At 35.1% G+C, this 14,703-nt stretch overlaps 1 protein-coding gene across 2 annotated transcripts in view; it reads left to right on the top strand.

The window, feature by feature from the left end:
• Positions 1-14,703, top strand: part of LOC120634947 (GTP cyclohydrolase 1) — a 31,871-nt gene that overhangs the window by 13,597 nt on the left and 3,571 nt on the right. The window contains exons 1-4 of one of the 2 annotated variants that reach the window (XM_039905847.1): positions 7,999-8,053; positions 9,118-9,396; positions 11,748-11,855; positions 12,988-13,089. In XM_039905847.1, the coding sequence (XP_039761781.1) occupies positions 9,132-9,396; positions 11,748-11,855; positions 12,988-13,089 (475 nt within the window). In that variant the 5' untranslated portion in view covers positions 7,999-8,053; positions 9,118-9,131. Of the gene's footprint in view, positions 1-7,998; positions 8,054-9,117; positions 9,397-11,747; positions 11,856-12,987; positions 13,090-14,703 lie in introns of those variants that run through there. The other variant, XM_039905846.1, reaches the window with a different exon arrangement.

The following is a 14,703-nucleotide window of genomic DNA, read 5'->3' as shown; positions in this document are numbered from 1 at the left end:
CTTATGCCCTTATTTTCCAGTGACGTGCGGCCATGACACCCGGCGTGCATTTTCGCGGAGTTTTTTTTTTTAATATAATTTATAACGGTGATGATGATGATGAATTTAATTACTACAAAAACATTTAATTTGCAATAATCCGATATTTTTTGGATCTCGGAAATACTTCTTAACATCATAGGGCAGTTTTAAAATTAATTATCATGCTTATTCCTTTACTAGGTAACGCCTAGGGAACTGACATTCCAAAACTCAAGTTTGTAGTCTAAATAGTTTCTGAGATTTCGTGACTAGTTAACCAGCGAGGTATTTCGCTTTTATTACTTGACTGCCTCAGAAGAGAGGTTAAAAGGCTTTAATACAGTATGTTATCATTTGAATTTTAATACAACGTATTAAAATATATATAAGTATATTTCATAAGGAATCATCCTGTATAAATATTAAATCAAAAGAAGCATATTTTTTTTTCCATACATATGTAATTTAAAACATTCTAAGTGTTTACTTATGACAACCCTATTGAATATAAAAGACCGACACGCAGATAGTACCTACGCTACGCGACTCGTACCTAATAAAGTGACAGATGCACGTGATTTTAATTTTGCATTTGATGGTAGCTAGGGCTGTATCTGATTGGTTTCAGTAAAAATTAGAATAGAATAGAATAGCATTTGTTTATTTACCAGAACAACACAAACAGACTTACAGCTTAAGTCTATGATGTGTCGTGCCAATAAAAAGGTTCTGACTCAGCTTAATGTTCCGGATACCAATGTACCCACAACGCTGGTATTCTGTCAGTACCTATTTAGTTAAATCCAGTTAAGAAATCACATATAAAAACAAAAAAAATATATACAAACTTTATAAAAAAAAATTATGGCAGTGGTGTACTCAAAAACTATTAGGTTTCGGTTTCATAGATAAGTCTCAGAGACAGTACACAATGTAACTCTCAAGCCTAAGAAGTATTATTTCGGTTTTAATTTCACATCTATAGTCGTTTTTTTATCATTAAATATTATCAGATTCAATGAATAAAATAATTCATCATCACCCTACATCAACCCATTACGGGGCTCCTCCCACAACGAGAAAGGGTTAAGGCCGTAGTCCACAACACACACACCTTTAAAACTATTTACAGAACTATCAGGCATGTAGGTTTCCTCACGATGTTTTCCTTCACCGTTGAAGCAAGAGATATTTAAATTGCTTGAATTCAAAACGCACATAACTCCGAAAAGTTTGAGGTGCCAGGGATCGAACTCGGTCCCCTCGAAATAGAAGGCGAAGCCCTAACCACTAAGCTATCATTAAGGTATATATATAAACATAAACATCATAAGTTATATGGCAATATTTAAAAAGTATAACTTAGTATTTAACATATTTGTCCCTTGACCGTTTATACTTAAATGTTTCATTATTTATACTATAAACCTGTAACCGCAAGATGTTTCCTTATGTTTTTGTTTGTTTTACGCCAATTTAATAAATTAGCGGCCATATTTCACTGTGGTTATAAAACAACATAAACTAAAAACCGGCATTAATGTACCGTTCAAATTGATTCGCGGGGGTTTTGATTGCGTTAATAATTTTATAAGAACACGATTCTTGTTTTGTTTAGCATTATCCACTTGGTTTCATTTCGTTACACCTTTGTTTTTATTTTCTTGGTTTCTCTTAGTAATCTTGAGTCTCTAACATACAGATGTATTTCCTCTTTGATAAGACAGGTGTTACAGTTTAATTCGGCTTATAAGCGCGTGCCGATCTTTTATCTCCAATAGGGTTGTCGTAAGTAAACACTTAGAATGTTTTGAATTCGTTTGTATGGAGAAATAAATATGCTTATTTTGCTTTAATATTTTAACAGGGTGATTCCTTATGAAATATACATATCCATCCTTCAATATTATTTCGTAATTCTGTTACACGATGTATACGGAATCGATAAAATAAGTAAAGGAAAGAGACAAAAGAGAGGGAAGGTACATCAGAATTTATTTAGGTTTTCATTTTCACGTTTTATATATAAAATCTATATTCCAATACTTGTTTTTGCTGCATATGATAGTACCGCATATGATTGAATTAAAACCGCTGCCGCAGCGCGCCCTTTACACTCGATATAGGATACACTTTTTTTTTTTAATTTATTGATACCAATGGACAGATTAACTGGGTCACAGTTGTATGACGCAAAAAAGTAATGTTTTAAATTTTGTATTTTAAGATATAAAAAGTATTATATAAATAGCAGAGGTCAAAATGAAAGTGTAACATGTTCTATTTATAGTCTGCTCACATCGAACTGGTTCTCTGATTCACCTACCAACGATTACCTAATAACCGTCATTTCGTACCCTCGTGCCGTCGTCGGTAGTTTACCTACTCAATATAGATGGTTTTACGCAGGTGTCTGGGGGCTTCGGTCGAGGCCATACAACAGTAAACATGAGCGTAACCAGGTGTGGGCAGTGGAGGGCAGCTGACACCCCTGGAAATCTTGCAGAAAGTGTATGAGCTCTCTTAAAAAATGTAGGGACGAAAAAATTACAGTTTTAGTGATTATAGACGCTACAGAAAAATTCACTAAATCTTGAAAACGACCTGTTACAGTTTTATAAGTCTCCGAAACTTATCTGTGAAACCGAAAACCGAAGTTTTTGAGTAAACCACTGCCATAGTTTTTACTGAAATTAAAATCATGCACTTTATTAGGTACGCGTCGCGTAGCGTATGTACTGTGCGCGTGTCGTTCTTTTATCTTCAATAGGGTTGTCACGAATAAACACTTCCAATGCTTTGAATTAGTTTGTATGGAGAAATAAATATGCTACTTTTGATTCAATATTTGTATAGGGTGATTCCTTGTGAAATATACTTATGAATCCTTCAATATTATTTCGTATTTCTGTTACACGTTGTATATGGAAACGATAATAGTATATTGTGCAACTAGTGCGACAAGTTGTCGATTGCCCACGAAAGCGAAGTTGAACGCACGAGAGAAGCGAGTGCTGTCACTCGCTTGAGTGGGTAATCGATGTCGCACTTGTTGCACATACTATTTTGTATTACTCATGCGGGGAAAGTATCTTGACGCTCGCTGTTACGGTTGAAAGGAACCGTTTGCCCATTTTAAAATTTGAAAATTCAAAATATTCTTGTTGCACTCAAATTTTAAAATGGGCAAACGGTTCTTTTTCAACCGCAAAAGCGAGCGTCACGATACTACTTTCCCCGCATGAGTAATACAAAATAATTAAAGTGGTAGAGTCACTACACACGCACAGACTTGACGTTTCAAAAGTGCTTGTATTAGGCCTACTTGAAATAAATGAATTTTGAATTTTGAAAAGAAAGAGACAAAAGAGAGGGAAGGTAAAGCCGTCATCAACGTTAGTGACAGGCCAAAATGCAGAGAAGAAGCTTAGAAGGTTAGAGGGGTTTTTAGCCTATAAAGCCGAATCATTTGGGGCTGTTTGTCCTACAAACTACACTTATCACGTAATATTTAATTTAGTGTCTTAGTATGAAATAAGTGCCAAGAATTTTTAAATTTTTATTCTCAAAAAATACTGGGATTGACATGCGTACTATAAATAGCAGCGGCGTAAAACATGTTTTATTTATAGTCAGCTGATATGAAACTCGTTCTTTCATTCACTTACCTTCGATTACCTAATCGCCGTTACCATGTACCGAGTAGTGATAATTTTGACGACCCCCTTGGCGCAGTGCGCGCTGTGATTTTATAAGTGTAGTTCCTGGGTTTGATCTCCGGCGGGGCTATTCGGGAAGAGCTTTTTATACAATTGAATCAACTAAATAACCGGAATGCGCTCGCAGACTTTGACAATTAAAAGTGTACACTGTCAAAACTTTTTTTCAAAAACTAAAATGTGGACTATAGCTAACTACAGGGTGTCAGTTTTTTGTGACGGTGTGCGCGCGCATCGTAAAAATTTACTCTCATCATGTATTCTGAACGCGCCAAAAGTATAACTTAAAACCATAACTCTTGTTTGATTTCTAATGTTGTGGCTACTAAGAGTATATCGGTTTATATTCACCCCCAACATGCTTCTTCCCATTGCTCTTTTGGCTACTAGTTTCGTTCTATGGTTTAGATTTAGAGCCTTTATAGTTATCAAAAGTTTATTTATTTACCCACTTTACGATATCACTTTCATCTCACACAAGATAGAACAATGGTTATTAAATTGTAAAATGATGTCGGTAAAGAGCAACTGCTGAGTTTCTTGCCGGCTTCTTCTCGTAGAATCTGGCTTTCGAACCGGTGGTAGAGTTACTATAAACAGACATACTTGACTTTGCTCAAAGCCTACTTGAAAAAAATGAATTTTGAATTTTTTTGAATTATGAATTCTACTGTAAAAATTGCTCATTAATGTCTTTATTTAGTCGTTTAAGCGACTATTTGCTCACTTGTGACGACTGAATATGAGGACTTCGTGCGGCCTTGGTGCATTGCACTTTGATAACTTGACATTTATAATAACCACTTGACTTTTATTAATTTTTTTGCCCATAAATAACACGTTAAGTAGTTCCAAACATACAAAACTGTCTTCAGTTCTTCATTAATTTCATTTTAAACAAGAGATGACATTGTTTTATTAAATAAATTATAAAATTGATATAAAATAACTGATGAATAATTTTATGAAACATATACATAAATACTTATAATATACATATAAACACCAAACACTGCAACGCATTCATGTTCATCACACAAACATTTTCCAGTTGTGGGAATGGAACCCACGGTCTAGGACTCAGAAAGCAGGGTCGCTGCCCACTGCGACAATAGGCCGTCAAAAAAAAAATATAAGTCTTGATCTAGTTATTAATTGGTGATAAACACAAAGTATCGTACCTTTATAAAGGGTATCGGGGTCAGTAACTGATCCTAACCACCTTGCCCTAGTAAAATACGATCATAGATCACTCATCTGATACTAGTATACATGGAGTCATGTGAAAAGTACACTGATCATCTTTTTTTGCACGCCTCATAAGCGAAGCGTTGGGTTTTACTATCAGTTTACGCACACTGAGTGATTGTCCAACTTAAAATGTCCCTTTTTATTCTTTATTGCTTTTGTTAGTCAATATAAATAGACAAATGTTGAGAAAAAACAATATTTTTAACACTCATGATGTTTTTAAATCTCTTTTTATTATTTAAACTAATTAAAAAAAGTTCTGTCTTTGACGTCCGTGTGTCTGTATGTGCGGATCCCGTATCTTGTGGTCACGATAACGAGCGAAATGCTTCACTTATCGAGTTGGTTGGTTGGTATTTTTTATAGGTTTCAGTGTTTTGAGGAATAGAACCCTACTACTTTTCACAGTATAATTAGATATAGTTTAATTATGATTTACAAATAATCTCAATTTTATTGTAATGAATGAGATTATGAGGCGTGCACTTTTGGATTTTCCAACTATTTTGAATATACGTACCTACAAGCCTGTGACAGAAAATTATTTATTGCAAAGTCAACATCCCCTGAGGATGCTCCGGAGTCGAATAGAAACGTGTGTAGAGAGTACATTGCGAAAGACAAACATTCAATCGATTTGATCTTTGCCATACAGAGAGTTGAGAGGACGGAGACTTACATACTCAAAGACGAAGTCAAATATTTCCTCATTTCAAATAGATTGCACTTTTGATGCGTTCATTACATACAAAATGTGTCAATAGTAGTGAGTAGTGTTGGAGATAACTACATTCGTAAACTTAAAACTAAAGCTACGAGGGTTCCAAACGCTCCCTGGTCTAAGAAGATGCCCACATCAAACTTAGCCGGATGTTCTTTTTGTTGTCAAGCAACCTGGTTAGAGCAATAATTCACACCAAAGCTTTTTTTATCGTTTACGTAATCCTTAATATATAAAGCTTTTCTATAAGCTTACGCTTAATACAAACTTTGAAGTTTTTAAGAGACATCTCCAAGATATCATCAACCGGTAATTTATTGTAAAATTGTATACAATTTCCTTTAAATGAATTACTTAATTTATGTAGTCTCGGAAATTGCACTGCAAGTTTATTTTTATTTCTAGTGTCCAAATTATTGCAATCACAGTTTTTCTTAAAATTTAGATATATTTTAGTTTAATTTTCCAATATGTTTTACCAACATCAGCGGCTTTACCCCATAGTAAAATTTCTAATGACATAATGCTGTGAAAGGCATAAGCTACTTTCTATCCCAGGCAAATAAATCATTAAATAGTTTACAAAAGTATTTAATTTAAAATTTAAAAAACAAATGAAAATGCATTCATTTTAATTGCAAGTAGGTATACCTATCTTACAAAGTATTTGGGAACATCAAGTCAGCCTGTGTTTAATAATTTCAAACCTACCTAAAACTGTTTACAAACACTATATTATCGAGACGCACATAAATAATATTATTGTTAAACCGATATGCCATGTAATGTAACTGGAGCAAGTAATTGTAGGTGTATTAAATACTTCAAATGTGTTAAAAGCGAAAGTTCACGACTCATTTTACACGAAATCTGGCAGGAGCGGTTTTATTGTAATATTCTAATTCTTAAGAAGTTAAGGTATGTGAAATCCGTCTTGTTGAGATGATACTCTTTTTATCGATAGTAGTTCCAGACATTTGGTACATACATAAAGATCACTGAAGATTTTTGAAATACCATTAACACGTACGAAGCGTTTTGCTTCTTCCTTTCTGATCCCCACCGTAAAGGCCTGGAATGCCCTCCCATCTTCCGTCTTCCCCGATACCTATAATCTGGGTACCTTCAAATCAAGAGTGAATAGGCATCTTCTAGGCAAGCGAGCCCCATCTTAGGCTGCATCATCTCTTACCATCAGGTGTGCTTGCAGTCAAGCACTTGTCTATATCTGAAAAAAAAAACTAAAGTTACTTTTAAGATGTCCAGATCTAGATTATTTAACTATGCAAAAAGTTATGAAATATGTTAGTACTGTTAAGAGATAATAGCTTGACGACACGCTAAAATTAAATGTGTTTGACACAAAAGTTATTTAGATTGCTAAACCTTATCTAAAGCTCTAGTAAAATTTGTTTTTAAAGCTTGCGTTTGAGACCATGGCCACAATGGTCATCACTTATCACATCAGACACATTTTTTTCTATTATTTTAAAGAAAATCCTCAGGGTGACATAAAATTGTCTAATTCATCTCCCTAGACTGCATTTATTACACAATAAAAATCCAAAAAATAACAACCATGAATTGTTTTCTTCACAACCATTGTAGCATTTGTATGAACCTAAACAATAATTTAGTATACCGGACGTGCATGAGTACAGATGCGGGCTACAAGCGAGAGAGTTTTCTTTCATATCATGAAACACTATTCTACATCAATTAGTTTTAGACCTAAGTGATACACTATTATCATCATCAAAATATAACAGGAACAGAAAAGGCCTGATATCCCTGAGTAACCCTTTTTCGCGACTATCTCTAGATAGTGATCATTATTTCCAATTTTTTCCGTTCGCGTTAATAGTAACTCATCAAGTCTGCACTGCATCTGCATCTTGATTTATTCCATAAAACTAAGTATATTTTTTAGATCTTTTTTAACATTTTCATGATCATTTTTTCAAAACTCCTCAATGGGGACAAAAATACTACCCGATACGATGGAACTATTTCACTATGTTTCAAATTAGGAAACACATCGCAGTGTATAACTTTATAATATAAACGCTAGCACAACAATCTTAAAAAAAGAAGTTCGATGTTATTTTCTATTGGAACAGACACGCAAAAAGTTTGACATTAGATTGTTAGAAAACAAGAGACAGTAGATAAGACCTCCGCTCGGAAGCGTACTCAATTACAAGTTCAAGGGTTATCATATTACAAGCATTAAACTAAAGAAGATAACACAAAAGATTACTTACACTCAATTTCATAATACATTGCACTGCCACGCAGTAGCGACGTACTCCATGTGAACGTGTCTGCTTATTTAAATAGGGTAACAATATTATTGCAACATAAATATATAGTTTTTTAATTAATTTAAGTAAGGAGTTCTAGCCCTTTTGGGCCTTCACTACCATAATAAGATATGACTTTTCTAAATCTACAGTTCTAAACTTATGTGCGAGAGTCGTTCGATTTTAGTTTTGTGTTTATCGATAAACAGGCTTCTTTGTCTCCTATATTGGTAATAGTTGTGGATCTGAAGTCGATATTATTGTGGAGTCTCCAGAATTATAATAATTTGTTCACTGGCTTGAAACCAGTATTTTGTGCAGTGTAAAGTGAAATTAGGTTTTTTTTTACGATATTGAATTTGGCATTATACGATAATCTCTTTTCTCCAAATACTTTGCATTATGTTGCGGCTGTAATTCTATTTCTCCTAATTTTATGTGGTTCTATGATTGATTGTTTGGATAATTAATTTTTGTAAATAAATTGGTTGTATTTTAATTTCCTAAAGAATTTAGTGTTTTTAAATTGGATGGCGGTAGATTTGTTAATTATCCTTATTTTTCTCTCGTTGTCTTCAGTTATGCGTGGCATTGATTGTATTTCGTACTAAAGTTTTGTATATTTTGATTTAAGGTTCTTTATTTTTAGGGCTATGTCTTTGGATAACCATAGCTCGGCCCTTGTAGAGATGATCAGATCAGATATCAATAGTATATCTATTCGATATGTGAATTAAGATGATGTTGTATTGCTCTGTTCTGTCATTTACAAATCTATAAACTAAACTTATAACAGTCTAAATATAGTGTCCTTCTTTTCATATTGTATCTTCTGGAAAGAGATAGCTTTATTTTTAGGAATATTAATTTAGTTTAGTTAGAGATTTATGTACAGCACCAACACCACAATTTTATGAGTTTTATCTAAGTCACATTGTAATGCTCTTCCTATTTCTTTGTTATAACTCCAGAGAGATTTTAGTCTTTTGATAATTTGAAAACATAACTATCAAGTCAAGTCCTTACTTTTATGAGAAACGCCTAAACACCAATCAAAAACATCATCACAATATACCTTTACAAATTAAAAAACATTTTCTAGATGAAAATCTAAACATGGCCGCAGTTAATGGAAACGGAAAGGAAGTGACAGATGTGCCCGTGCCGCCATCTTCGCTAATAAGACGCGTCAGTTCGCGCTCAATTCGAAATTCAATTTCTGAGGAAAAAGAAAATGGCGATGTATGCGCGGGAAAAGGTTCTTTCGTTAACAAATACAGCAAGAAACCAGAAGCTCTGAAGAACTTCCACTTGAATGATGCTGAGAGTGAACTTGAAGTTCCAGGAACGCCGATGACACCTAGGACTTCTACCACACCTGGTTTGTTCTTCTTCTAACTCATATCTTCCTGGTATAAAGGAGTGCTTATTATTTTATAACCTGTGTTCAATATATTTAACACCTTACGTTAACATAAACTCGTATTGCGTTTACGTTCATCATCATCATCGTCATGATGAATGAGAATGAATGAATGGAACAAAAGATAGACACTGTAAGTGCAAAAACTTCGAGAGGCTTACTGAGGTTGATGAGACCTGGAAACGTTAATGATATCAGCACTTCGAGTAAACCTTATGCTCTCGTAAGGTTTACTCGAGTCGCCAAAGTTATGCTTACGATCTTCTAGTGTAGTCTATCTTGCTCTATTTGCAGCCTTTATTGTGAGTGTGCCTAATTTGTGATCAATCTAAACAGGAAATAATAGGAAAATTGCCCTCTTTTATGTTACCATCTTCATGTTCATATTTGTTCCAAACAGATAATATCTTGACAGAATGTATTTCTACACTGACAGCACTATTGAATGTTTATGTTGTGGTTTCAACGTAACATATTTATAAGAAATAGCTACAATACAATATTGCTACAATATTCAATCAAAATTCTGTCAAAACAATATTACTTAACGTTATTATTGAACGTGACGTTACATTTATGCTTTAGAATTAAGTTATACAACGTGTAAATGAAAACCGAAATAATACTTCACAGGCTTTAGATGTACATTATGTACTGTATCTGAGACTTATCTGCGAAACCAAAACACATTTACTGAAATAAATCAGATACTGACCTTACATCACATGCAAAATTAAAATCATGTGACACCTGTCACTTTATTAATTACACGACGCACAACTTAGTTACTATGCGCATGTCGGTCTTTGATCTTCAATAGGGTTGTCAAAAGTAAACACTAAGAATTAGTTTTTTTGGAAAAATAAAGAGGCTTCTTTTGATTCAATATTTTACAGAGTGATTCCTTATAAAATATACTTATGCATCCTTTAAAATTATTTCCTAATTACGCTACAAGTTGTATATATTCATAAAACCTACTATTAGATTCTAGCTTACATATTAGCTTAACTAAACAATGTTTGTAATATTTAGATTACACTACAGTCTACACAACGGATTTAGTACTTGAAGCTAGTCGCTGGGAGTCACTTGAAACAAGCGGCTTAAGACCGTCAAGTGGGGAAATCTCTTTAAAAGACTTATACCTAGCATTGAGCGGTTATTGGTTGAGACAGTGCTGTACAAAGTTTAGACTTATCTATTAGTGCAGGACCCATACTAAACATAAAGTCAAAGTCAAAAGTCAAAAATATCTTTATTCAAGTAGGCCCGTAGGTGGCACTTTTGATGCGTACATAAGAATTACACGGTAGTGAGATGATGGCGACCACATTCGTAAACTTAAAACTAAAGCTACGAGGGTTCCAAACGCGTCCTGGTCTAAGAAGAAGCCCACAACAAACTTCGCCGGGTGTTTTTTTTTTGTTATCACCATCTCACAATGTCGTTTAAAATTATTAGAAGATAACAGGTTAGCCCGCCACCAACTTAGACAGCATCTTTTTTGCCTTAGATTACAGTCAAGGGCTAGCTTGTAAACTGAAAAAAAACACTTCTATAAAGCATTTTAAGAATACCAGTTTCATTCAATTTATAAAAATTAGATACGGTAGTTTGACGCCTTTGATGTTTCTGTAAATGCCGACCTTATTTTATTCATCGCGACACTGCATAGGAATGAGACCTGTACCTTTGAATCCATTGTTTTCACTGCAATCCCGTCTGGTGTTAAGTGATCATGTATAATATGATGATAGCGGTATTTAGTATGAATATCCTTACCGTATACATCTTTAAATAAGGAAATTATTTTTAAAAATTAAATATTACAGCTGAATTCTTAAAAACTCCTTCACACATTTGTCAAAAAGTATTAGATGCCGAGATTTCATAAACAGAGAAATACCACGCAGGGCTTGCAGCATCGTTTTCCTTGTAATTAGACCAGGAAAAACGCCCTTTAGACCGGAAGACAATGAAGCAGTGGCGTGCATAGAGGGTCTGCACAGAGTATGCAGATGATATAAAAAGAAGAAAATCCCCAGTACGAGTTATAAATACTCAAGGGTAACTCTTACAACGCCAATCCTTAAGTGTTTATAACTCGTACTGGAGATTTTCTTCATTTTATATCATCTGTATACCCTGTGCATACCCTCTATGCACGCCACTGCAATGCTGCATGGCGCAGAAATAAACATGGCCGAAGAACTTCCTTGCACGAGCTTGTCATAAAAAGCTCTACCAATACTCTTTTGTTTGTTGCAATTAGACACAGATTTAATTTTTGTTTTTCTTGTCCCCAGGCCATGAAAACTGCACGTTCCACCACGACCTTGAACTGGATCACCGCCCACCCACGAGAGAGGCACTCCTTCCCGACATGGCGAACTCCTACCGATTGCTACTCACAGGTGAGATCTCGCACCTTGCATTTTAATGTCCTAGGCCGTGGGTTCGATTCCCACAACTGGAAAATGTTTTTGTGATGAACATGATTGTTTTTCAGTGTCTGGGCGTTTATCTGTATATTATAAGTATTTATGTGTATTATATTCATAAAAATATTTAACAGCTATCTTAGTACCCATAACACAAGCTACGTTTACTTTAGTGCTAGATAGCGATGGGTGTATTGTCATAATATATTTATTTATTTATTTAATATGGCTAGACTCAGATACCCATATCAGTTTTGTAATTGAAGACATTATCTCGTACCCTGTGCCAATAAAAAACCGTGAACGGCCCACTACAAAGCACCGCAGGGTGATTACGTATCTCGCGACAGCAATGCGACAGGCGTAAATCTTGCAATCACTGATGTCAAACGTCACTTTTGTTTATTTATTGGATGGAAAAGTGACGTTTGACAGACGATTTTAAATTTTTTACCTACACTTGGAGGAATTATCAATTTTATAAATTTAAAATGCATATAAAAACTTTTTCGGAACCGACAGGATTTGAACCTTCGACTCTCTGGCTATCGCGGCCTGAGCGCTTTCTCCAATTAAGCTACGGCTCTCCTACTGTCGATGCCGAAATTAGTATATGCTTTTCACATCAGTCTTATAGCGACTGTAGCGTCATCTAGTAGGAAACGTTGCAGTTTCGATCTACTTTTTCAAAGGTCCATATTACAAGGAGACGTTTGAAACAAGAGATGACACATTGCTTTTTTTTATAATTTTTATTAGTTTTTTTTAATGCATTTTAAATTTATGTGCATTTTAAATTTAAGCAATGAAATAATCAGGTGAAGGAAAACAGCGTGACGAAACCTGCATGCCAGAGAGTTCTATAACGTTCTCAAAGGCGTGTGAAGTCTACCAATCCGTCTTGCCAGCGTGGTGGACTAAGCTCTTAACCCCTTCTCATTGTGGGAGGAGACCCGTGCCCTGTAGTGGACCGGTAATGACTTGGTGATGATGAGAAGACGCCTTGGCCTTTAGCCTTACTTTAAAGGATGAAGAATTTTGATGTGACACACAAACAATGATTGACATAAGATGTAATTGAATGTTTTCTCTACAAAAATTTCAGGTCTCGGTGAGGATCCGGAGAGACAGGGCCTGTTGAAGACACCAGAACGCGCTGCGAAGGCTATGCTATTCTTCACAAAGGGATACGACCAAAGTTTAGAAGGTAGTTTATTTATAATTTTATATTGTTACACACCCGTAGTTTGGAGACCACGTTATGGCATCCGTTTTGACGGCCGATTGGCGCAGTGGACAGCGACCCTGCTTTCTGACTCAAAGGCCGTAGGTTCGATTCCCACAACTGGACAATATTTGTGTGATGATTTTGAATGTTTGTCAGTGTCTGTGTGTTTATCTATATATTTTAAGTATTTATGTATGTTATTCATAAAAATTATTCATCAGTTGTCTTAGTACCCATTACACAAGCTACGCTTACTTTGGGTCTAGATGGCGATGTGTGTATTATCTTAGTATATTTATTTATTTAGTTTTTCTTCAAAATGCACTAACTTTTTGTTTTTCTTGCCGCTATCCGCCGAATGTGGGGTTGACACAACATGTCTTGTTCAAGTTGTTTCGGTTTTGGCATATTTGTTACGACTGAAAGCTTCTCTGACGTCAACAATATTTCGGAATGTTTTGGTTGGTGAAATAACCGCCACGTTTCGGTAAAAAGAAGTAGTTGTGATTCCTTTTAAATCCCAAAGGCATTTAGTATTTTTGACACCACTTGCTCGCCAATGAATATTATAATGACTAGTATCGAAAGGTCAAGTACGTCAATACATCCTGTAAGCTGTATTAGCTTTTATGATTTTAATAAGGAACATAGCGCAAAGCGAATCTGAATAAAATCACGCTTTAACAGCTTCCCTGTCACTCACCAGAACCATAGAGTATAGATTGTGATACCGCCGAATTTTATACGTTGTTTTGTTATACTTTTCTTTTTGTTCTGTGTACTTTTTGTGGTGTGCAATAAAAGTATATTCATTCATTCATTCATTGTGAAAAAACATCCCAGGAAAACTTGATTTTATTACCTCGCGAAGTGTGAAAAGTTGAGTTAAAGCTGTCTTAGTTTTAGGCGCCCCTAAAACCCTACACTCAGGATTCTAGACGTAACCCCCTCGTAAGACATTGTTTTATCCCCTTGTTGAACAATCTACAATTTTCCATCCGCATGATATGAATTACTTATGATCGAGGTGACGGCAGATCAGAGTATGTCGTACGAGGTGACTAAGAGAGGCCTTTAGTCCAGCAGTGGAATGTTACAGGATTTTGATGGTTGTCATTTTTGACGACCTCCCTGGCGCAGTGGTGAGCGCTATGCTTTTAATTTGGGGGGACCGGGTTCGATTACCGGCACGGGCAATTTGGGAATTTATAATTTATGAATTTTCTCTGGTCTGGTCTGATGGGAGGCTTCGGCCTTGGCTATTTACCAGCCGACTAAGAGGTCCCGCTAAGTTGAGCGATGCGATATCGCGTAAATACTGATTAGGGGGAACGAGTTTAATATAATTTCAATTTCTTTATTTGCAGATTGAGTTACATAGTTGGTGGGTACAATATTATAATAGTGCTACAATCGCCATCGATTGGCATGCAAATTTGATTTCTTAAAAACTATGTCTTTACAATGCTCATTCAATTAAATTCTTCTCAAGTAATTAAGTCAAAAAATAATAATATACAAAAAATCTATTAATAAGGGGCCATCCATAAAGTACGTCACACGTTAATGGGGAGGGAGGGTATCACCGAAGTG

The sequence above is a fragment of the Pararge aegeria genome, chromosome 25 (genome assembly GCF_905163445.1).
Source record: "Pararge aegeria chromosome 25, ilParAegt1.1, whole genome shotgun sequence".
NCBI classification, from domain to species: Eukaryota; Metazoa; Arthropoda; class Insecta; order Lepidoptera; family Nymphalidae; genus Pararge; species Pararge aegeria.
The sequence above is the reverse complement of the archived record's forward strand: the minus strand, read 5'-3'. Positions and strand labels throughout refer to the sequence as shown.